The 24,588-nt window shown below is 42.0% G+C and overlaps 1 protein-coding gene and 1 long non-coding RNA gene across 2 annotated transcripts in view; one reads left to right on the top strand and one right to left on the bottom strand.

Moving 5' to 3' along the window:
• Positions 1-229: 229 nt before the first annotated feature.
• LOC148146589 (uncharacterized) lies at positions 230-9,592 on the top strand. Its single transcript, XR_015760624.1, has 3 exons — positions 230-292; positions 4,835-4,994; positions 9,459-9,592. It is a non-coding gene; the product is annotated as an uncharacterized LOC148146589 (long non-coding RNA).
• A 1,329-nt stretch (positions 9,593-10,921) lies between these two features.
• iqce (IQ motif containing E) overlaps positions 10,922-24,588 on the bottom strand; it is a 67,479-nt gene continuing 53,812 nt past the window's right edge. Inside the window, exons 22-23 of the mRNA XM_043711806.2 lie at positions 17,844-17,936; positions 10,922-15,724 (exon numbers count right to left, since the gene is read on the bottom strand). Coding sequence (XP_043567741.1) covers positions 15,612-15,724; positions 17,844-17,936 — 206 coding nt within the window. The 3' untranslated portion in view covers positions 10,922-15,611. The remainder of the gene's footprint in view (positions 15,725-17,843; positions 17,937-24,588) is intronic.

Below are 24,588 nucleotides of genomic sequence, written 5' to 3'. Positions count from 1 at the left end.
TTAAGCGTCAACGAATGCTTACAGTATAAATATCTAATTGACAAGATGGGAAGATAAATATCCATGAACAGTCTTTTAACAGAATGCCCGATGATTTAGCATTAACACAGGAACCCAGTTTCCCTTCTGCTCTGCAAGTCTGTTCTTCAGTTCTCATTTTACTGATGTTACGTATTACCATAGAAACTTCCGGTTGGAACTAGGCAACAGCACACAGATCATTCACTGCTAACAATACATCAGAGATTTCTGATTAAAAGCCAAGTCATTGCCACCCACAGATATGACACTGGTGAGTAGGAAGACATGCTTTTCTTAGGGCTGTTCAGTGGATCTCTATTTCCATGTTAGTTTTGATGCCCTACTAAATAATTACTTGTAATACAGCACCAAAACAGGTTATTCACCTCCAGGTGGCTTGTGCTAGTGTTTATGCGCTGCACTATCTCATTCATATTTACTTAGAAGACCCTGTTATTCTAGGACAGTGATTCACAACGTTTTTTGCTTCTTAGGCTTCACCCTGTGTTCTAAAAACTCCGCAGGCTCCCTGTAACAGTATTTTCTCTGCATTTAAAAAAATGTTGTTTTACTTAACACAAAACTTGTTGCTGATGCTGAACAACAACTATGTGGTGGTCTGAACTCTCTGAAATGCAGTAAAAGGACTTGCCTTGTTCCATTTGCCAGAACTACAACCAAACTATGAGATATATTTCAGGCAAAGGAAGATAATTTGTTTCGGGGGAGAACAGGTGGTGGAGGGGTTTTTCAGATTGGAGGCCGGTGACTAGTGGATGCCACAAGGACCGGTGCTAGGTCCTCTACGTTTTGTCATTTACATAAATGATTTGGATGCGAGCATAAGAGGTACAGTTAGTAAGTTTGCAGATGACACCAAAATTGGAGGTGTAGTGAACAGCGAAGAGGGTTACCTCAGGTTACAACAGGATCTGGACCAGATGGGCCAATGGGCTGAGAAGTGGCAGATGGAGTTTAATTCAGATAAATGCGAGGTGCTGCATTTTGAGAAAGCAAATCTTAGCAGGACTTATACACTTAATGATAAGGTCCTAGGGAGTATTGCTGAACAAAGAGACTTTGGAGTGCAGGTTCATAGCTCCTTGAAAGTGGAGTCGCAGGTAGATAGGATAATGAAGAAGGCATTTGGTATGCTTTCCTTTATTGGTCAGAGTATTGAGTACAGGAGTTGGGAGGTCATGCTGCGGCTGTACAGGACATTGGTTAGGCCACTGTTGGAATATTGCATGCAATTCTGGTCCCCATTCCTACTGGAAAGATGATGTTGTGAAACTTGAAAGGGCTCAGAAATGATTTACAAGGATGTTGCCAGGCTTGGAGGATTTGAGCTATGGGGAGAGGCTGAACAGGCTGGGGCTGTTTTCCCTGGAGAGTTGGAGGCTGAGGGGTGACCTAATAGGGGTTTACAAAATTATGAGGGGTGTGGATAGGGTAAATAGACAAAGTCTTTTCCTTGGGGTCAGGGAGTCCAGAACTGGAGGGCATAGGTTTAGGGTGAGAGGGGAAAGATATAAAAGAGATCTACTGGGCAACTTTTTCACACAGAGGGTGGTATGTGTATGGAATGAGCTGCCAGAGGAAATGGTGGAAGCTAGTACAATTGCAACACTTCAGAGGCATTTGGATGGGTATATGAATAGGAAGGGTTTGGAGGGATATGGGCCGGGTGCTGGCAGGTGGAACTAGATTGGGTTGGGATATCTGGTCGGCATGGACGGATTGGACTGAGGGGTCTGTTTCCATGCTGTACATCTCTATGACTCTCAGTGCTCTTACCTACAACTGGACAGGACACCATCATTTCTTAATTACTTAAGTGTCACTGCATGTGCTCGTCCAGTCCTGTGTGCAGACTAATTAATAATGGCCTGTTAACTCTTAGTATCAGCAATATAGAAGTGCTGCACGACTGAAATTACTGAATTTCAAATGAAATACTAAACCAAGATTTAATTAGCTCATTGTACTTAATTGGCTGTAAAACCCTTTTGGACATCCTGATGCTGTGACTTGCACTATGGAAATGTAAATTCTGTCTTTCACTCCCTTGGAGTTACCATTTTCATCTGTGCAGTAATGGTACCAAATCACTGCCATCCATAAAATCAGACATGATATCATGGGCAGGATTTTCATTGGTATTGAGTCCCCACTGTTTGGACCATCCTGGTCCTGATCCTACTGTGAGGGGGATAGAGACACATGTTGTAATTTGCCCAGAGATTGGTCCGAACTGGTGTGTTTGGAATTAATTTAGAAGTTGAGGCATGATGGAGGTGGAGGGCTGAAAGTGTTATAGAACATAGAACATAGAAGAATGTTCCTCGATGGCCCTCGATGTTGCGCCGATCCGAGCCCATCTAACCTACACTAGCCCATTATCCTCCATATGCCTATCCAATGCCCGCTTAAATGCCCATAAAGAGGGAGTGTCCACCACTGCGACTGGCAGGGCATTCCATGAACTCACGACTCGCTGAGTAAAGAACCTACCCCTAACATCTGTCCTATACCTACCACCCCTTAATTTAAAGCTATGCCCCCTCGTAATAGCTGACTCCATACGTGGAAAAAAGTTCTCACGGTCAACCCTATCTAAACCCCTAATCCTCTTGTACACCTCTCTCAAGTCACCCCTAAACCTTAATTTCTCCAATGAAAACAACCCCAAGTGCCTCAGCCTTTCCTCATACGATCTTCCTACCATACCAGGCAACATCCTGGTAAACCTCCTCTGCACCCGTTCCAGTGCCTCCACATCCTTCCTATAGTATGGCGACCAAAACTGCACACTATACTCCAGATGCGGTCGCACCAGAGTCTTATACAACTGCAACATGATCTCAGGACTCCGGAACTCAATTCCTCTACCAATAAAAGCCAGTACACCATATGCCTTCTTCACCGCACTATTTACCTGGGTGGCAACTTTCAAAGATCTGTGTACATGGACACTAAGATCCCTCTGCTCATCCACACTATCAAGTATCCGACCATTAGCCCAGTACCCCATCTTTTTGTTACTCTTACCAAAGTGAATCACCTTACACTTAACTACATTGAACTCCATTTGCCACCTTTCTGCCCAGTTCTGCAGCTTATCTATATCCCGCTGTAACCTGCCACATCCTTCCTCACTATCAACAACTCCTCCGACTTTCGTATCATCCGCAAACTTGCTCACCCAACCTTCTAGCCCCTCCTCCAGGACATTTAAAAAAATGACAAACAGCAATGGTCCCAAAACAGATCCTTGCGGAACACCGCTAGTAACGGCACTCCAAGATGAACCTTTACCATCAACTATTACCCTCTGTCTTCTTCCAGCCAGCCAATTCCTAATCCAAACCTCCAACTCACCCTCAATGCCATACCCTCCGTATTTTTTGAAGTAGCCTACCATGGGGAACCTTATCAAACGCCTTACTAAAATCCATATATACCACATCTACCGCTTTCCCCTCATCCACCTCCTTAGTCACCTTCTCAAAGAATTCAATAAGGTTTGTGAGGCACGACCTGCCCTTCACAAAACCATGCTGACTATCCTTGATCACATTATTCCTATCCAGATGTTCATAAATCCTATCCCTTACAATTCTCTCTAAGACTTTGCCCACATCAGAAGTGAGACTCACCGGCCTATAGTTACTAGGGTTATCCCTACTCCCCTTCTTGTACAAGGGAACCACATTTGCTAGCCTCCAGTCTTCTGGCACTACTCCTGTAGACAACGAGGACATAAAAATCAAGGCCAATGGCTCTGCAATCTCCTCCCTTGCTTCCCAGAGAATCCTAGGATAAATGCCATCAGGCCCAGGGGACTTATCTATTTTCACCCTTTCCAGAATTTCCAACACCTCTTCCCTACATACCTCAAAGCCATTCATTCTACTTAATTGTGACTCAGTATTCACATCGGCAACAATGTCCTGTTCCTGAGTGAATACTGACAAAAAGTATTCATTCAGTGTCTCCCCAATCTCTTCAGCCTCCACACGCAACTTCCCACTACTATCCTTGATTGGACCTATTCCTACCCTAGTCATTCTTCTTTTCCTGACATACCTATAGAAAGCCTTAGGGTTTTCCCAAATCCTACCAACTAAGGACCTTTCATGTCCCCTCCTTGCTGCTCTTAGCTCTCTCTTCAGGTCCTTCCTGGCTACCTTATAACTCTCAATCGCCCCAATTGAACCTTCACGCCTCATCTTTACATAGGCCGCCCTCTTCCATTTAACAAGGGATTCCAATTCCTTGGTTTGGTTTAAAGTGGTGATGGCAGAGAGAATTGAAGCAGCAAAGGCAGAGGCCAGGAATCTATGATAAGATAACCTCAAGGTTTAATGATGGCATTCTTGAGATGATGTCAGAGTTGATGTAAGAAAGGCAAGGTGTCTTGTTCCCAGTGACTAGTTGGAATAAGCCATTCAGTAAAATCAAGTGGATCTTGCTGGAAGTGGCAGAGTACCCAGGCAGAAACAGTGTCATGCAGATGACTGCTTGCAATGCTATAAAAGGTTCAAGACATTAATTCGAGGAAGGAGAAGGTAATACAACAAACAGATGACAGTTCACCAATTATGGCAGCAACATCAACTGAGCAATCTTAAGGCATGTGTTTTTTCTGAAATGTGGGAGAAAGGTTACCTGGATAATTACTGCTTGCCAGCTTGGTTCAAATCACTAATACTCCCGAGGAGCTGGCTGCACAGATAAATGCAATTTAACTAAGCTGCTGAGATTGGTGAGGGATGTCAGCATTTGTCTTATCTCTCTTTTTAACTTTCAGGAGGAGAGTGTAGAAACCCTGGGAGAGGTATTGCTCACCATTTAGCATTTGCAAGGATTGCTCGACATGAAGTGGAAGCTGTTGTGCCCTAGTTGATGGCCCTCTCTAGTGATCTGGAATATTTTTAAAGGACTGAAGCAACCCATCGATGAGAATGAAGGTACAATTTCTCATGGGGCACCAGCATCATCATTGACTGCCTTGACTCCTCTAACTTAGGGAACATCTATGCAATAGGGCATTGTGAGGATTCACATTGACTCTGAAACAATCTTCTCTGAATATATCTCTACCACCTTTGTAAAGGGGATGGCATGCACTTTATGTAATGCCCAAAGAAAGCACCATGAGTACCTGAGAGTGAAATTCATTGCATTGAGTGGTTCGTTTAAGTGATTTCTGTTCGTGATTGATATGAATTGAATTGAATTTATTGTCATGAATACTGAGGTACAGTGAAAAGCTTTGTCTTGCGAGCAATACGGGCAGATCACATAGTTATGTAGCATAGATAAGTAAATAATAGGTAAACAGCGGCAAAAACAAAAACACAGGTACAGGCGAATGTTAAGAGTTGGTGAGTCCATTCAAAATTCTAACAACAGTAGAATAGAAACTATTTTGAAATAGGTTGGGTGTGTGTGCTCGGGCTTCTGCACCTTCTCCCCAATGGTAGAGGTTGTAGAAAAACATTGCCAGGGTGGGATGGATCTTTGAGAAGGCTGGCAGCCTTTCCTTGACCGTGGGCCTGATTGATGGATTCTGTAGATGGGAGGATGGCCATTGTGATTTTCCGGCCCAAGTTCACCACTCTCTGTAACTGTCACCGATCTTGAATGGTATGGTTGCCATGCCAGGTAGTGATACATCAAGACAGAATACTCATAATGCCGCACGTATTAAAGTTGGCAAGGGTATTCGCTGTCATTGTTCATTGGGGATGTTCAGCCATGATCCAAGATGTGTGACCTTCAATTCTTTAATAGAAAAACCAAAAAAGATGGAAGTTACATTAAAGGGAAGGGAATGGTTCAAAATGAGAACAGGTGACTTTTTTTAATTCACGTATGAGATGTGGACATCTCTGGTTGGCTAGCATTTTTATTGTCTGTCCCTGGTTTCCCTTGAGAAAGTGGTGGTGAACTGTCTCCTTGAACCTTCGCAATCCACATGCTTTAGGTTGATCCACAATGCCCTTAGGAAGGCAATTCCAGGATTTTGACTCAGCAACAGTGAAGGAAAGGTGATATATTTCCAAATCAGCATGGTGAGTGGCTTGGAGGAGAACTTGCAGGTGGTAGTGTTCCCATGTATCTGCTAACATTCTTCTTTTAAGTAGAAGCGATCGTGGGTTTGGAATATGCTGTCTAAGGTGAATTTCTGCATTGCATCTTGCAGATAGTACATACTACTACTGAAGGTGGTGAAGAGAGTGGATGCTTGAGGATGTAGTGCCAATCAAATGGGCTGCTTTGTCCTGGATGGTAACAAGCTTCTTGAGTGTTGTTGGACTTATACCCCTCCAGGCAAGTGGGGTGTATTCCCTCACACTCTTGACTTGAGTCGAGTAGATGGTGCTGAAAATGTGTTGCTGGAAAAGCGCAGCAGGTCAGGCAGCATCCAGGGAACAGGAGAATCGACGTTTCGGGCATAAGCCCTTCTTCAGGCTTATGCCCGAAACGTCGATTCTCCTGTTCCCTGGATGCTGCCTGACCTGCTGCGCTTTTCCAGCAACACATTTTCAGCTCTGATCTCCAGCATCTGCAGACCTCGCTTTCTCCTCGAGTTGATGGTGGACAGCTTTGGGGAGTCAGGCGATGAGTTACTTGCCACAGTTCCTAGCTTCTGAACTGGGCCTGTAGCCTCTGTGCTTATGCAACGAGTCTGGTTGAGTTTCTGTTCAATGGTAACTCCAAAGATGTTGACAGTGGGGGATTCAGTGATGGTACACTATTGAATGTCAAGGACTGGTGATTAGATCATCTTTTCTTGGAGATGGTCATTGCCTGGCATTTGTGTGGCGTGAATGTTACTTGCCATTTTTCAACCCAAGCTTGGATATTGTCTAGATTTTGTTCCATTTGAACATGAACTGCTTGAGGAGTTGCGAATGGTGCTGAACTTTGTGCAATCATCAGTGAACATCCCCACTTCTGACCTTCTGATGGAGGGAAAGTCATTGTTGAAGCAGCTGAAGATGATTGGGCTAAGACACCACCCTATGGAATTTCTGCAGGGATACCCTGGAGCTGAGGTGACTGACCTCCAACAACCACAACCCTTCTCTTATGTGCTAGGTATGACTCTAACCAGCGGGTGTTTGCTCCCAACGCTCATTGATTCCAGTTTGTCAGGGCTGCTTAATACCACACTCAGTCAAATATAGCCTTGATGTCAAGGACGTCACTCTCTCCTCACCTCTGGAATTCAGCTCTTTTATCCAAGTTTGAACCAAGACTGTAATGGGGTCAGGAGTTGAAGTGCCCTGGCAGAACCCAAACTACGCATCTCTGACCAGGTGCTGTTTGATAGCACTGTTGATGGCACCTTCCATTGCTTTACTGACTATTGACAATCAACTGATGGGATGGCAATTGGCCAGGTTGGATTTACCCTGCATTTTGTGAACAGGACATACCTGGGCAAGTTTCCACATTGTCGTGAGCTACCAGTGTTATAACCATTGGAATAGCTTGGCCGGGGAGCAGCATGTTCTGGAGCACAAATGCTCAGTAATATTGTTGGAATGTTATCAGGGCCAATAGCCTTTGTAGTATTCAGTGTCTTTAACTATTTCTTGATATCACGCAGAGTGATTTGAATTGGCTAAAGCCTGATATTTTTGATGCTGGGGACCACTGAAGGAAGCCATCCACTTGGCACTTCTGGCTGAAGATTATTGCGAATGCTTCAGCCTTATCTTTTGCACTTGTGTGTTGGACTCTTTCATCATTGGGGATGGGGCGATTTATGGAGCCACCTCTTCCAGTGAGTTGTTTAATTGTCCACCACCATCCAAGACTGAATGTAGCAGGACTGCAGAGCTTGATCTGATGCATTAAATTTGGGATCACTTAGCTCTGTCAATCACTTACTGCTTATCCTGTTTGGTAGCTTCACCAGGTTGACAGGTCATTTTCAGTTTTGCTCTCTGCACTGTCCATTGAACCAGGGTTGATCCTCTGGTTTGATGGGAATGGTTGAGTAGGTTACATGCTGGGCCATGAGGTTTCAGATTGTGCTGGATTACAATTTTGCTGCGATGATAGCCCAGAGCGCATCTGGATGCCCAGTCTTGGGATGCTTGATCTGTTTGAAGTCTGTCCCATTTAGCACTGTGATAATACCTCACAGCATGATGGAGCATATTCTAAATGTGAAGGCAGGACTTCATTTCCACAAAGACTGTGTGGTGGTCACACTTACCAATACTGTCATGGACAGATGCATCTGCAGCTGTCAGATTGATAAAGGTGAGCTCCAGTGTGTTTTCCCTCCTGTTGGTTCCCTCCACCTGCCTCAGAGCCAGTCCAGCAGGTGTGTCCTTTAGGCCCGACCAGCTCAATCAATAGTGCTGCTGCTGAGCCACTCTTGGTGGTGGACGTTGAAATTCCCCACTTGTGCCACGCTCAGCGCTTCCTCTAAGTGTTGATCAATATGGATTACTGATCATTCTGCTGAGGGAGGATGGTACATGGTTCTCAGCAAGAGGTTTCCTTGCCCATCTCTAACCTGAAGCCATGAGAAATCATGGAGTCTGAAGTCAATGTTGAGGACTCTCAGTGCAACTCTATCCCAACAGTACACCACTATGCTGCCATCTCTGCTGGGTCTGTTCTACCGATGTGACAAGGCATATCCAGGGATGGTGATGGTGGTGTCTGGGACATTGAGTGATTCTGTGATGTATGAATCCATGAGTATGACTATGTCAGGCTGTTGTTTGACTAGTTTGGGAGACAACTCTCCCAATTTTGACACTAGCCCCCAGATATTAGTGAGGAAAATTTCAGGATTGATTGGGCTGTTTTTGTCATTGTCATTTTCGGTGCCTAGGTTAATGCTGGGTGGTCTATCCAATTCATTTGTTTGCTGTGGAAATGGCTTGCTAGATATTTTTGGAGGGCAGTTAAGGGTCAAGCATATTGCTGTGGGTCTGGAGTCACATGAAGGCCAGACCAGGTAGGGATGGCAGATTTCCTTCCCTGAAGGACATAGGTGAGCCAAATGAATTTTCTGACAATTGACAATAGTATCATGATCTTCAGTAGATTTATAATGCCAGATTTTTCTTACTCAATTCCATTTACACCATCTGCTATGGTGGGATTCAAACCTGGGTCTTCAGAACTTTAACTGTGTTAATAGTCTAGTGATAATACCACTAAACCATTGCTAAAGGGGTTCTATGATTCTACAAAGACCACAGAATAAGCCTGCATTGGCACACTTATTGGAAATCTCACTTTTATTGTAAAGCCCAGTTTTCACAAATAGGACATCATTGACTTGCATAAGTCCTACTACTTGAGACCTCACTTAAGATTTTTGGAAGTATTGAAATAATTTTTCCACAAATCCAGATGACAAGTTTCAGTACAACAGTTGATACTTTATTGAACAGCCGGCAAGAGATTCTCAGTGACACCAAAGGAGTCGTGTAGCCAACTTGTGGTGGCTCTTCTCAACGAGTCTCTGCTCTATGCACTAAGGCAGTAAATTTTAAAAGAATAATAGAGGTCGACAGGTCACGTGGTTGATTGGTGTTACATTGTTTCAGGTAGGTAATTACAATTTTACAATGCCCAGTGATTGGCCGATTTCCTGTGATAACTAGCGAACGGTTTACAGGGACTGGTTATTGTATTCCTCATAATCATATGTTGATGGATAGAGATTTAGCAGAAGGACTTTGCTTTGTTCTCATTGTTGGATTCACACGCCCATGTTAGTAGGTAGGGGAAGCATGATAATGGGAGTTAATAAGGTTATGGACAAGACTATCAGTTTTGTCTAGGAAGGTACAAACACCTTTGTCTGAGGCTGCAAGTGAAATCCATATGTGTGGCTCCAGAGGATTCTGTTCTCTGGGAGTCAGTGTGCCCACCACACTATACCCCCCCAACCCCCCAAACTGTGGTGTCCCATCCCATTCTATACGAGGACAGGCATACAATCATTACTGCAGTGAGTCCTTTTAGTGGTTGAATGTTTAACCCTTGAGTTCCCAATATGTCATGAAAAAGTAAAAATTGAATTTGTTCTTTTGTGGCTTTCTAACCTACTCAGAACAAGCCAGATAAGAATAAATACCAGACCACATTTAGATACCTGTCCTCTGAGATCTTTCTCAATTAGGTCATAAATCAATGTTACTATCTGCATAGATAGGAGCAGTCTCGTGTACTGCTAACTCTCTGACATGTTTATGCAGCCTCTTCTTTGGTATAAGTATGGCCTTCATTACTTCAGGCTCTCTATTCCCTACCTTGCCCTAATGCCCAGTGTTCTGCATCTGTTCCTGTGGGTGTTGAACCTCATTGCTACTCATCACTCTGTAAAAAGTACTTTAATCCCATATCAAACTGCTGTCTTGTTTGTAGTGAGCTATACTCTCAATGTTTACTCTTTCCCTTTCCCATAATCACTGGAGAGTCAAAACTACTTCAGTTGACTAAGCGCACACTTGTTCTGCTAATTCTGCTTGCTCAGTGGTAGCTGTATGCCAATGAATGAATGCTCTCCCAGCTGTGCATCTTTTTATCTGTTCCTCTCATTGAATAGCATTGCCTTGATGTGCTCCCTGCTTACACTGCCATCTTTTTCTTTTGGAGATGCAGGCTAGCTTTACGTGCTGCTACACACTTACGACATTGATTCCCTGCTGACAAACAGCATTGTTAATATGGGCTGGACACAGTTAGCGTGCTGATTGCATTTCAACTAGAAGGGTTAACCACATTTCACAGTCCCCATGTTCAACTGGGGACCAGTCAGTTTAGCCTTCTTCAAAAGTCACTTAGATTAGATTTACAATATATTGAATATACAATAAATATTTACAATGAAATTCTTCACAAATTGTAAACAGTTAAAATATGAACAGTTTATTTCAAGTTTCTATATGTAATAAAAAGTAAAAATAAATTGTATGTTACAAAATACTAGACAAATTATACATATTTTTTATAATAAGAGTCCAAAAATGTCATAAATATTTTCTCTCACTGAAAATGACAAGGCACAGGTGATTACAAAACAGAATAAAACATTCAAGTAGGATATTGTCCAAAAGGTGCAATAATGTAAACCCATTTTTCTCATGCAGATGCCCTCAAAACAATCTTTCTACACTACCAAAACTTCTTCACCTCCAACATGATATGTTAGGAATATAATGGGTTACCCTTAAATTGCCTGGATGGATTCAGCTCCAGTGACACTCAAAATATTCGATGATAAAGGAGGCTATTGGCTTGATTGGCAGCCTATTACCACAAACATTCCTCCACCGTCAACTCCCCAGGTTCAAGCCTTTACTGTCTAAAAGAAGCACTGCAAAAACCAAACCCAGATTTCTTTGCAGCACTTCCCAAACCATGACCTCCACCAATTAGAGGAAATGGACAGAAGATACTGTGGTGATTGTAATGAGGTCAGCCAAATAGACATCATTGGCTGACAGAGAAGAACAGGAGTGTGCCCGGATGTCCTTGGAGAAGGAGCATGCGGTGTCCACCAACACCCTGGAGTTGTTCAGGGAAAGGTGGGCGCCGCAGGGAGTGGAGTGCATTATTTCCCCCTCCAATTCTATTTTGATTTAGTCCCTACCTTCCCTTCACTGTTTTGATCACACAGCACTGCCCTTTGATGTGAAGGGCAGTGCTTGTCACTGGCCACTCGGGTGTTTTCCTATCTTCCTGGTGGTGGAAATTGAATAAAGAATCGTACACCTTGTGTCTCTCACTGTGTCTCACACCTGCGCACACACAACATGGGTGCTGGGGAAAAAATAAGCACTACCGCAGTTAGGCGGTAGTGTGTGGGTTAAATAAAAAAAAGAACAGGAGTGTGCCTGGGTGTCCTTGGAGAAGGAGCACGCGGTGTCCACCAACACCCTGGAGTTGTTCAGGGAGAGGTGGGCGCCGCAGGGAGTGGAGTGCATTATTTCCCTCTCCAACTCTATTTTGATTTAATCCCTGCCCTCCCCTTCACTGTTTGATCACACAGCATTGCCCTTTTGTGAAGGGCACTGCTTGTCACTGACCACTCGGGTGTTTTCCTATCTTCCTGGTGGTGGAAATTGAATAAAGATTCATGCACCTTGTGTCTCTCACTGTGTCTCACACCTGCACACACACACATCGTGGTAATAAAAAAAAAGAACAGGAGTGTAAAATAAGCACTACCACAGTTAGGCGGTAGTGTGGGGGGTTAAAAAAGAAAAAAAGAAAGAAATAAAAGAGAAAAAAGGAGTGAGACACATTCTAAAAAAAAGAACAGGAGTGTAAAATAAGCACTACCGCAGTTAGGCGGTAGTGTGGGGGTAAGAAAAAAAATGAAAAAACAAAGATAAAAAAGTAAACAAGAGTGTCAGACATAAAAAAATGAACAGGAGTGTATGCCATTATTAAAAAAAAGAACAGGAGTGTACATGGGTGCTGGGGATAAATAAGCACTACTGCTGTCAGGTGGTAGTGTGGGGGAAGACAAAAAAAAAGCAGGAGTGTCAGACATCCTGTTCACTCTGAACTGGCTCGGAGGGATTTAGATCAGTGTTAAGGACTTTCCACATGTTAATAAATGGAGACTTGGTGAAGGGATACCAGCCTCTTTGGAGTTATTACAAATGCATTGGTCCATTATCTCTAATAATATTAAAGTAAACTAATGCAAATGCTGGAAATTTGAAACAAGTATAGAAAAGGCTAAAGAAACTCAGCAGGTCTGGCATCATCTGTAGAGAGTGAAACAGAGTTTAATGTTTTTCAGAACTCATTACTTCCAAGATCCCCTGTCCTCTTGGGACATACATGGCTACTTCATTGTTGTGAGATAAAAATCCTAGATTGCTTTATAACATCATTGTGGAGATACTTCCACCATACAGACTCCAGAGTTCAAAATGACAACCAACAATCACCTCAAGGGAAGTTAAGAATGGACAATAACTTCCAGACCTGCCAGGGATACACAAGAATGAATCAAAGACACACAAAGTGCACCAATTTCCAAATGGCACCAGATTCATAACTAAGAAAGATAGTAAATTCTTTATATCAACCATATTTAAACTTGAATGACAGGCATTTTTTATCTTTATCTCCAGCACATTTCTAAATCCTGCACATCTACCCTTCAGTAGTCATTTTGGTTATCACTGAAGTGTTAAGTACCCATCCAGCATGGCATCGCAGTTTAATGTTTTACATTCCCCTATGCAGGGAGCCAGCTAGTGTCCATGTTCAATGTGGCTTACATGAGAACAGGCATTGTATGTTACTGCTAAATGATATTTCCTACTGGTGTGTACCCGTACCAAGCTCATGAAGTTCCAGATCAGATGCTACTTTTTCCAAGTAATATACTTACTTTGTCAAAGATGTGACAGATTAGAATTTATGAACTATGCTGTAGAATTATTTCAAAGGCTGCATATAGTGACCACAATATTTCTATTCAGCATGGAGATTATTGATATTTTTAATTGATTTGTGCAGAGATGTTATTAGATACTGCTGGGGCAGATGGGACTTGAACCCAGGCTTTCTGGCTCTGAGGGACAATACCACTGCACCACAAGGAACCTCGAATGAAGTTTTAAAAATAAAATTGGGAAGTGTTGTCATGCACAACCGAATAACTTTCCCACCACCAAATCACTATGACAGCATGGAGATTATTAGGTAATTCCCCAAACAATTACACCTGAAAACCACACATCTGAAATTAACTGGGAATTAATTTATATATTTTGGTGGTGTCACTATATTGCATTGATTGCATTTTACTGGAGAACCTTGAGAGTATATTCTCTGTTGATTGTAGCTTTTTTACTTAAATAAGGCTACTTATTTAACATCACACGTCCTGACCAAATTGGAAATGATTGGCTGATACAGTGGGTGTGAGAACCTACTTGGCTTTTGGAAATAGGTTGAGACTATATGCAAGCAGTTTCATCTGGGATAGGAAAAGGCAAACTTCTTGCAAACAATCCTGACTGGTAACAGGTAACTGGATTTGGTAACTGTACAACATGGCTCAAACTTTCAGATGCTGGATAAATCATCAGTGCACATTTAATGTCCTGTCTTTACTTAAAAAGTTGTTTCTGGAACCAACAAGGTAATCAATGATTAAGAATAATCATAATTATAGATTGGTGGTAGGCAAATAATAACTTGTTTATTGAGGTCTAAAGGAGCAAGATTTTAATTATAGCTAAATAGTGCATCACAACTATGGTCATTTGGTAGGTGTTCAGCACAAGGAGGGATGTGCAAGGATTGGTGCAACAGCCTGTGAAATTCCAGCTGCAACACTTTTGTCAAAGACCTTAAATATTTACCTATATTAGATTCCATGGTAAAATAGCTAATACAAGGTGGGAATCTGCAACTTTTATTGCTCCCTAAGTTTCCTTCTTTTCCAGTAGTGCTCAGCTGTCTTGGTGGGGTTGTGCTGTAGAGTTGCTTCCTTTCAAGATGAAGTGATGCAATATTATGTTAAAAATTCAGTGCTGGAGAATCAGCTCATTTCCATTTCAAGGGGCAGTTTCCAGAATATGGGCAGCAATGGAAAACAAACTCATTAAATCAATAAAACAAAAGCAAAATATTGTATTTCTTGTAAACCTAAAGAGAGAAATGACAGAAAACCCTCAGCAGGCCAGGTAAAATCATTTGGAGAGAGAACCAGAGTTAACATTTCAGGTTCAAAGGCTTTTGTGAAATTTGATTTAAATTCACAGACCTCAAATATTGGGTTTGGGAAGTGGAAAGTTCATGAATACAACAGGAATTCCTGTCAGGGGTGAGTTGCCACTGGAATTGGCACCTTGCTCCATGAAGGTGAGGAGGCAATTAAGGTCCTGATGATAGACCATTTTACTGCTATCCTCTTAGGGTTGACCAGCAAACTGTGTCAGGAGCAACCTTCTTGGCAGGAGAAGGGGCTTGCAATGCTCACAGGGGTGCCATAGTAGTTGTGTCGATTCTGAATCCCTCAACAAACTGCCATCTTTTTCTTAAGGAGATATTTTTGAGCAATTCCTTTCTGAGGTGCTCCCTAAGTTTCCTTCTTTTCCAGTAGGGCTCAGCTGTCTTGGTGGGGTTGCTGTTTACACTTTGCTGCAAACTCTATTATAACCTCTCATGATCCTGATTTAGATGGCCATATGTAGAAGTCACCAGTTAGAAAGTTATCTATGTAAAGTTGCTCCAGCAGGCTGGTTGGGGGCAAACCATGGTCTGGACTCTCATATTTTAATAACATTAGGTTCCAAGTCTCTTGTCAAAATTTAGCCTATTACCAAGCTTCTTTTCACACCAGATGTTTTATCTGATTATTTCCTGAATTTTCTCTTTATAAAATCAATCATCAGTCTTAAATTTTGTTTTATAAAAGTAGAATTAACCTTTCCTTAATAATCAACTCACTCCACACACCATGATTTCTGCAGTTCTAAAAAGCTAAACACTACAAACGCTCAGCTCCCATTCACCTTCACACATTCAGAATGATTGGCAGACCCCTGAAACACAATGTGCTGCCTTTAGAAGTTGAAGTCCAGATGGCTTAGTGGCCGTGATGTCGAAGCAACAATCACATCAGAATCATCTGATTCCACTTCCACTGATGTCTGAGGCAGGTTTCGTCTGGATCTTGCTGGAAATGAAGAAAGCCAAGTTATGATGCTGGACACTAAACACTTTATTTAAACAATGTAGGAATATAGAAAAGATCAGATGTGCTGGTGTTAAGGTTATTTTCCTTGACAATGTGGACCTCTGGAATAAATTGATGGCTGGTGATATGGATTGTGTGTTTCAATAAGGCCAACTCTTATTTTACTAAATTACAATGGGTACACACCTAACATGAACCTCCGCCCAGTCTACTCCGGCCAACTCTGCCCTCATTCTTTTGTAATTACCCTTATTTAAGCTTAGTAAAGTGGTTTCTGAGCCAAGTTTCTAATTCTCAAACTGTATGCTAAATTCTGCCATATTATGGTTACTGTTTCCTAGGGATCTTTTGCTCTGACATTATTGATTATATTAGCATCATTAGACATCAGCAGATCCAAAAAACCTGATCTCTGGTTGGATTTATAACATGTTGTTCTAGGAAACTGTTTTGAATGCTCTCTATAAATCCTTCCTTACCACTGACAACTTGATTTCTCCAATCTACACAATTAAAGGTACCCATGATTAATGTAATGCCTTTTTTTACACGTCCTCATTATCTCCTGACTTATTCCTTGTCTGACCATATAACCACTATTAGAGGGTCTACAGACTACTCCTCAGATGTCTTCTCCCCTTTGGTTATTTCTTATCTCCATGTATAAGGATTCTACACAGAGTCACACAGTGCAGAAACAGACCCTTCGGTCCAACTCATTTGTGCTGACCAGACATCCCAATCTGACCTAGTCCCATTTGCCAGCATTTGGCCCATATTTCTGTAAACCTTCCTATTCATGTACCCATCCAGATGCTTTTTAAATGTTCTAATTGTACCCACCTCCACCATCTCCATACATGCACCACCCTCTGTGTGAAAAAGTTATCTTTCATTTTTGAATCTTTCCCCTCTCACCTGAAACCTATGCCCTCCAGTTTTGGACTTCCCCACCCTAGAAAAAAGATCTTGGCTATTCACCCTATCCATGCCCTCATGATTTTATAAACTTCTATAAGGTCAATCCTCAGTTTGACACTCCAGGGAAAAAAGCCCCAGCCTATTCAGCTATCTTCCTATAACTCAAACCCTCTGGTCCTAGCAAGATCTTTGTAAATCTTTTCTGCACCCACGCATTTTAACAACATCTTTCCTGTAAAAGGACGACCAGAATTGTTACAGTACTCCAAAAGTGGCCTCACCAATGTCCTGTACAGCTGCAACAGATCTTGAGATCGAAGATCATCTCATGCTATGCTATGCTGTCTCATACTGACATGCTACTCCCACCACACTGTTGGTCATTTAAAAATGTCGCAAACCCCTGAATATTTAGTTCTCAGCTTTGATCACCTTGTAACATGTCTCTGTAATGGCTATAAGATCACACCCACTAACCTCTATTGTGTCACTAACTCCTATTTTATTTCACATACCTCGAGCACTTAACAGTCATCAGCTTTGCCTTTTACGATTTCTTTCCTATACTGTACATGTGTGACCTCTTGTTCTCAATCCTTTTTTGAAGTTGTAATACCATCAAGAGGTTGTTGAATTAGAGTTGGGAATGGGCTGAGGTGAGCCAAATATTTTGACATCTATATTTTAAAAGAAGGCCTGTTGAAACATAACATACTCTGGGACTCTGAGAATGGGTGAAATCTTTGAATTGGAGTACTCAATGTTTCCAACCATCAAACCCAGATAGTTTCAATGTCTGTGCTGCAAAATCCATGGCCATGATCCTGGCCAGTGAGCAGTTCTATGTGGTATATCTGTTGTTGGTAACAAAAATTTCTGAGATCCTGATTTCTCATAAATGCCTTTAACATGCCTGCACTAGCCTGAGAAGCTACGTTTAGCAATTCTTTGACCGTTTGACTTGCTATCTGTGCAAGTTTTGATGGTGACATTTAGAAATCTCTTTACCAAGCATCTTGCTTCATTTACCAAGTACCTGTCTTCTTTACTAACGAACACAGCGACTGTGAAACCAAAGATTAATAAAGAGTCAGTACCTTTGAGAAAGAATGAGAGACTAATATTCAGGAATAAAAGGAGAAATAAATTGTTTAAGAAGGAAGTGACAAGTACTTACACAATGATAATCTGGTTGGTGAGATTTTGTACTTCTTTAAAGGTTCTGCTTCTTCTTCATCTTCATCACTATGCTTATTGTCTTTGAGGTATTCTGCAATGAGAATACATAGAATTTAGTGTACCAGACGATAAAAGGTTAGATATTAATGCACACCATGACTCTCCTTCCATTCCTCTTCATCTCACTCAACCAATGTATCCTTCTACTCCTGTCACATACTTCTGTTTGTCATGTATTTATCTAGCTTCTTCATAAATCCAAATTATGTACTTCAATTATTCATTGTTGAAGTGAGTTCCACATTCTCCCCACTCTCTGAATAAAGAAGTTCCTTCTGTATTCATTTTTGGACTTACAAGAGTTAGACAGTCATTACAGTACAGAAGGAAGCCACCTGGTTCATCAAGTTTATGACAGAACTATTTAAAACAATCCAGTTAGTCCTATTTCCTGCTTCAGTCCCATCATCCTGCATGTTAATTTCCCTTAAATGCCCACCCAATTTCCTGTTAAAATCATTGATTGTTTCTGGTTTCACTACCTGCTTGTAGGCAGAGAATCCAAGTCATTGCCAGTCACGATGTAGAAAAGGTTGTCCTCAATAACAATCTCCTTAATCTCTCACCCAAAACCTTAACTCTGTCTGTAATCCTTGTCTAAGGAGGCAGTCTTTCTTTATCTGGCTTGTCTAAACCCATGATAATATTGTTCATCTCTATCAAATGACCCCAGAATCTTTGCTCGTAGTTGAACCTAACCTTGAAGCTTCTCCAACCTAACCTTGAAGCTGAAAATCCTTTTCCCTTGGAATATTTCAGTAAATCACCTCAGCAACCCTGTCAAGGAACCCTGTCATATCCTTCCTAAAATGTGGCGACCCTTCCATCTTCCCTCCACCTTTTCCTAATTTCCTGTTTTTCTTAAATGTCTTATAACCTTCAAGATTCAGGTCCTAATCCAACTCATCCTGAATGGACCTGTCAAAATGTTAATTCTGATCTTTCTCCCTGCACCTTCTCTGTGGCTGTAACACTGTATTCAGCACTCTGTTCTGCTACCCTGATGCACTTTGTATAGTACGATCTGTCTGTAGAACATGCAAAGCAACACTTTTCATGATATCTCAGTGCACGTAACAACAATAAATCAAACTCAAACTCAACCATTCTTATTCATTTCTAGTTGTGCTCCCAGTTCATCTATTTTGTTTTGAATGATATGCACACTCAGATACCTTTAGTTTTTATCCTTTTAATATCTTTGTAAACTCTAGTCTTCTCTATTGGTTGACTCTTACCTTCATACTCTCTATTCCTTCCCACCTTGATATGTCCAGTAACAAATTTCTCTTTGGCCTTGACTCTACACTTTTATTTACCACATTATCACAAATTTGATCCATGATCTCCTCTATTTATCTTTAAATTTTCTCAACTTCCCTCATGGTTGGCAAGAACGTCTGATGAGGTGTCCTGAAACCTGGCAACACAGCCACCTGGATTCAAGCTGTTTGATGTAGAGAACAATGTCTATCCCCCTAATTGTATTGTTCCGTGCTACCATTACATTTATTTTTAAACTCCACTCTTGAATGACCTCCTCTACCACTGAGTCATGGCCAGTTAGATCATCCACCCTGCAGTCCTTATTCTGATCCAGACAGACTGAGAGAAACAATAGACAATAGACAATAGGTGCAGGAGTAGGCCATTCTGCCCTTCGAGCCTGCACCACCATTCAATATGATCATGGCTGATCATCCTTAATCAGTATCCTGTTCCTGCCTTATCTCTATACCCTTGATTCCATAATCCTTGAGAGCTCTATCCAACTCTTTCTTAAATGAATCCAGAGACTGGGCCTCCACTGCTCTCTGGGGCAATGCATTCCACACAGCCACCACTCTCTGGGTGAAGAAGTTTCTCCTCATCTCTGTCCTAAATGGTCTACCCCGTGTTTTTAAGGTGTGTTCTCTGGTTCGGCACTCACCCATCAGCGGAAACATGTTTCCTGCCTCCAGATTGTCCGATCCTTTAATAATCTTATATGTCTCAATCAGATCCCCTCTCAGTCTTCGAAACTCAAGGGTATACAAGCCTAGTCGCTTCAGTCTTTCAATGTAAGGTAATCCCGCCATTCCAGGAATTGACCTCGTGAACCTACGCTGCACTCCCTCAATAGCCAGAATGTCTTTCCTCAAATTTGGAGACCAGAACTGCACACAGTACTCCAGGTGTGGTCTCACCAGGGCCCTGTACAGCTGCAGAGGAACCTCTTTGCTTCTATACTCAATCCCTCTTGTTATGAAGGCCAGCATGCTATTAGCCTTCTTCACTACCTGCTGTACCTGCATGCTTACCTCCATTGACTGGTGTACAAGAACACCCAAATCTCTCTGTACTGCCCCTTTACCTAAATTGATTCCATTGAGGTAGTAATCTGCCTTCCTGTTCTTGCCACCAAAGTGGATAACCATACATTTATCCACATTAAACTGCATCTGCCATGCATCTGACCACTCACCTAACTTGTCCAGGTCACCCTATAATCTCCTAACATCCTCATCACATTTCACCCTGCCACCCAGCTTAGTATCATCAGCAAATTTGCTAATGTTATTGCTAATACCATCTTCTATATCATTAACATATATTGTAAAAAGCTGCGATCCCAGTACTGATCCTTGCGGTACCCCACTGGTCACTGCCTGCCATTCCGAAATGGAGCCGTTTATCACTACTCTTTGTTTCCTATCAGCCAACCAACTTTCAATCCAAGTTAGAACTTTGCCCCCAATACCATGCGCCCTAATTTTGCTCACCAACCTCCTATGTGGGACTTTATCAAAAGCTTTCTGAAAGTCCAGGTACACTACATCTACTGGATCTCCCTTGTTCATCTTCAGAGTTACATCCTAAAAATATTCCAGAAGATTAGTCAAGCATGATTTCCCCTTCATAAATCCATGCTGACTCTGACCTATCCTGTTACTACTATCCAGATGTGTCGTAATTTCATCCTTTATAATAGACTCCAGCATCTTTCCCACCACTGAGGTCAGACTAACTGGTCTATAATTTCCTATTTTCTCTCTCCCACCTTTCTTAAAAAGTGGTACAACATTAGCCACCCTCCAATCCGCAGGAACTGATCCCGAATCTATCGAACTCTGGAAAATAATCACCAACGCATCCATGGTTTCTCGAGCCACCTCCTTCAGTGCCCTGGGATGTAGACCATCAGGCCCCGGGGACTTATCAACCTTCAGACCGAACAGTCTCTTCAATACCAATTCCTGGCAAATATAAATTCCCTTAAGTTCAGGTCCTTCAGCCACTGTTACCTCAAACCTGTTGGACAATTGCAAAGGCTGAGGGACCTGCAGTTCTGCCCTCTGAGTCCCCTTACCACATTCTCCTTTCTCTGAACATTGACCAATTCAGATGACCTAATCCTAAAAGGTGTGACTGCCTCCTGGTACAAATGTTCTAATTAGTTTCCTGCTCTGTGATGCATCACAGTTTGTAGCTCAGCTTCCAGCTCATAAACTCTGAGCTGAAGCAGCTCACACTTCAAATGCTTGCTGCAGACATGTTTGCTTTGGACCAAACTGGCATGCAGGAACTCACACATACTGCACTGTGGACACACTTGACCTGCCAGCCTTCATTTGTTCTAATTAACTACTTATTTATTTTATCCAATTTTATATTTAGTTATGTATTTATATATTGGATTAACCTTACCACCTGTTGCTGCATATACTACATTGAAGCTTAGGAATAGAATAAACCTTACCAGATACTCACCAAATAACCAATTTCTTTTTCTGCAATAGACTAAGAATCAATTTCAGAGGCTTTGAAAGTTTAGCAAAAGCAAAAGAATACTTCTTTCCATTCCTTCCTGTGAATCCCTTAATCACTTAACTCCTGTACTCTATAGTAAGTCACACTTTATTTCTACTTTTGCTGATACTTTGATAGCAACCTCTTCCTTGGTAAGCACCGATTCATTAAATATTCTGATCTTGCCCTGTGCCTCTAAGCATATCTCATCTTTTGTCCCTAACAGGCCTCTATTTGTCTCCTGAAAGACTTTGAACAGCTACAGGCTAAATTAAAAAGCATAACCTCCAAGATAATAATCTCTGGATTACTACTTCTTGGACAAGTTAAAGGCATAAAAGGTTGGCAGAGGTGAATGGCTTTCAGTTCATGCACCAGTATTGGGGTAGCAGCTGTTCCAGTGAGATGGTCTTCTCTGGAATTGTGCTGGGACCAGTTTCTGTGTGAAAGTAAATAGTATCAAAAAGGGAAATAATTCTAAAAAAACAAAATTAATGCTTCTTTACTTGAATTCAGTATTCAGAACAAAATAAATAGAATAATTGCACAAATATAGATTAATGGATTTAATCTTACAGCCATTGTGGTTGAAAGGAGATCAAAGTTGGGAACCAAATATTCAGCAGCATGTGACTTGGAAGGAAGGAATGTAAGGAATGTGGTGCCATTATTTAAGAAAGGTTGTAAGAAAAAGCCAGGGAACCACAGACCAGTCAGTCTTACAAAAATAGTGTGTATGCGGATTCTGAGCAACAGGATTTACATGCATTTGGAAAGGCCAGGACTGATTATGGAGAGTCAACATGGTTTTGTGCATGGGAAACTGTGTCTGCCTAACCTGATTGCATTTTCTTTTGAAGAGGTTTTGGGGTGGCACAGTTCTTAGCATTGGTGCCTCAAAGTGCCAGAGACACTGACTCAACTCCATCTTCTGGTGACTGTCCCTGTGAAGTGTGCACATTTTCCCCTTGCCTTTGTGAGTTTCCTCTGGGTACTCGGTTTTTTCTTGCACAGTCCAAAGATGTGCAGGTTAGGTGGATTGGCCATGCTGAAGTGCCCATATTGTCCAGGGTATGCCGGTTAGGTGGGTTAGCCATGGGAAATGCAGGATTACAGGGATGGGGTGGGTCTGGGTGGGATGCTGTTTGAAGGGTCGGTGTGATCTCAATAGGCTTAATGACCTGCTTCCACACTGTTAGGATTTTACAATTCTATCCTGTGATTCTGGGTGACAAAGAAGATTGATGATTGCAGAGCAATAGACGTTGTCTATATGGATTTCAGCAAAGCTTTCAACAAAGCTGAATCCAGAGGTAGCTAACCAATTGGATACAAAATTGGCTTGAAGGTAGGAGGTGGTGGTAGAGTGTCAATTTTCAGACTGGGGTCTGTGACCAGCAATGTGCCAAAAGAATTAGTGCTGGGCCTACTGCTTTTTGTCATTTATATAAATGATTTGGATGTGAATATAGGAGATGTGGCTAGTAAGTTCTCAGACGATGCAAGTGTGCAGATGACGCCAAAGCAGGTGTTATAGTGGACAGGGAAGAAGACTATCTCAGGGTATAATGGGGCCTTGATTAGATTGGTGAATGGGCTGAGAGTGGCAGATGGATTTTAATTTAGGTAAATGTGAGATGTTGCATTTTGAGAAGACAAACCGGGGCAGGGCTTAAACACCTAATGGGAGGGCCCTGGGGAGTGTTAACAAACAAAGAGACCTAGAGATTCAGATTCATTGTTCCTTGAAAGTGGAGTTGCAGGTAGACAGGATATTGAAGGAGGTGTTTGGCACACTTGCCTTCGTTGGTCAAAACATTTGCTATAGGAGTAGGGACATTGTGTTCTGGCTGTACACGACATTGCTGAGGCCACTTTTAGAATACTGTGTATAATTCTGGTCGCCCTGCTAGAGGAGGTATATTGCTAAACTTGAAAGGGTGCAGAAAAGATGTACCAGGTTGTTGCCGGACTGGATGGTTTGGAGATGCTGACTAGGCTGGGGCTTTTTCCCTGGAGCTTCAGAGTCCGAGGGGTGACCTTATAGAGGTTTATAAAATCAAGAGGGTGAATAACCAAATTCTTTTTCCTGGGCTGGGAGACTTCAGAACTAGAGGGCATATGTTTAAGGTAGCTTGATGGGCTGAATGGCCTATTCTACTAAGTTTTATAGAGTCATTACAGCACATAAATGGATCCTTCGGTCCAACCAGTCCATGCCGAGCGTAATTCCAAACTAAACTAGTCTCACCTGCCTGCTCCTGGTTCATATCCCTCCAAACCTTTCCCATTCATGTAACAATCCAAACTTTTTTAAGCATTGTAATTGTACCCACATCCCCCATGCCCTCAGGAGCTTCATTCCTCACACATACTACTCTGTGTAAAAAATATCCATCATGTCTTTTTAAATCTCTCCCATCTCACCTTAAACCCTAGTTCTGAAATTCCCCCACTCACGGAAAAGACAACTACATCAACTCTATCACTACCTCTTGTTATTTTATAAACATCTATCAGGTCACCTCTCAATCGCCTACACTCCAGTGAAAAAAAGTCCCAGCCTTTCTTTATAATTTGAACCTTCTACACCTGGCAACATCCTAGCAAATCTCTTTTGAACCCTCTCCAGCTTGATAATATCCTTCCTATAACTGGGTGAGCAGAACTGGACACAGTATTCCAGAAAAGGTGTCGCCAATGTTCTGTACAATCTCAACATAACATGCTGGTAGAAACGTTTTGGCTTTCATTTTATGTTCACCTGCAACTCTATTCTCATTTTTTATCCCTGCCAGTTTACTGGTCAAAGAATTCACTTGACATCACACACTTGTAATGTTTTTGATTCGTCAAATTCTCTTTCATTTGACTGTTCAGGGAGCCCTAGCTGT

Source organism: Chiloscyllium plagiosum, unplaced genomic scaffold (genome assembly GCF_037043375.1).
Source record: "Chiloscyllium plagiosum isolate Xiang-an unplaced genomic scaffold, Cpla_swu_hap1 HiC_scaffold_20, whole genome shotgun sequence".
In the NCBI taxonomy this organism is placed as follows: domain Eukaryota; kingdom Metazoa; phylum Chordata; class Chondrichthyes; order Orectolobiformes; family Hemiscylliidae; genus Chiloscyllium; species Chiloscyllium plagiosum.
This window is presented reverse-complemented; position numbering and strand designations above follow the sequence as displayed.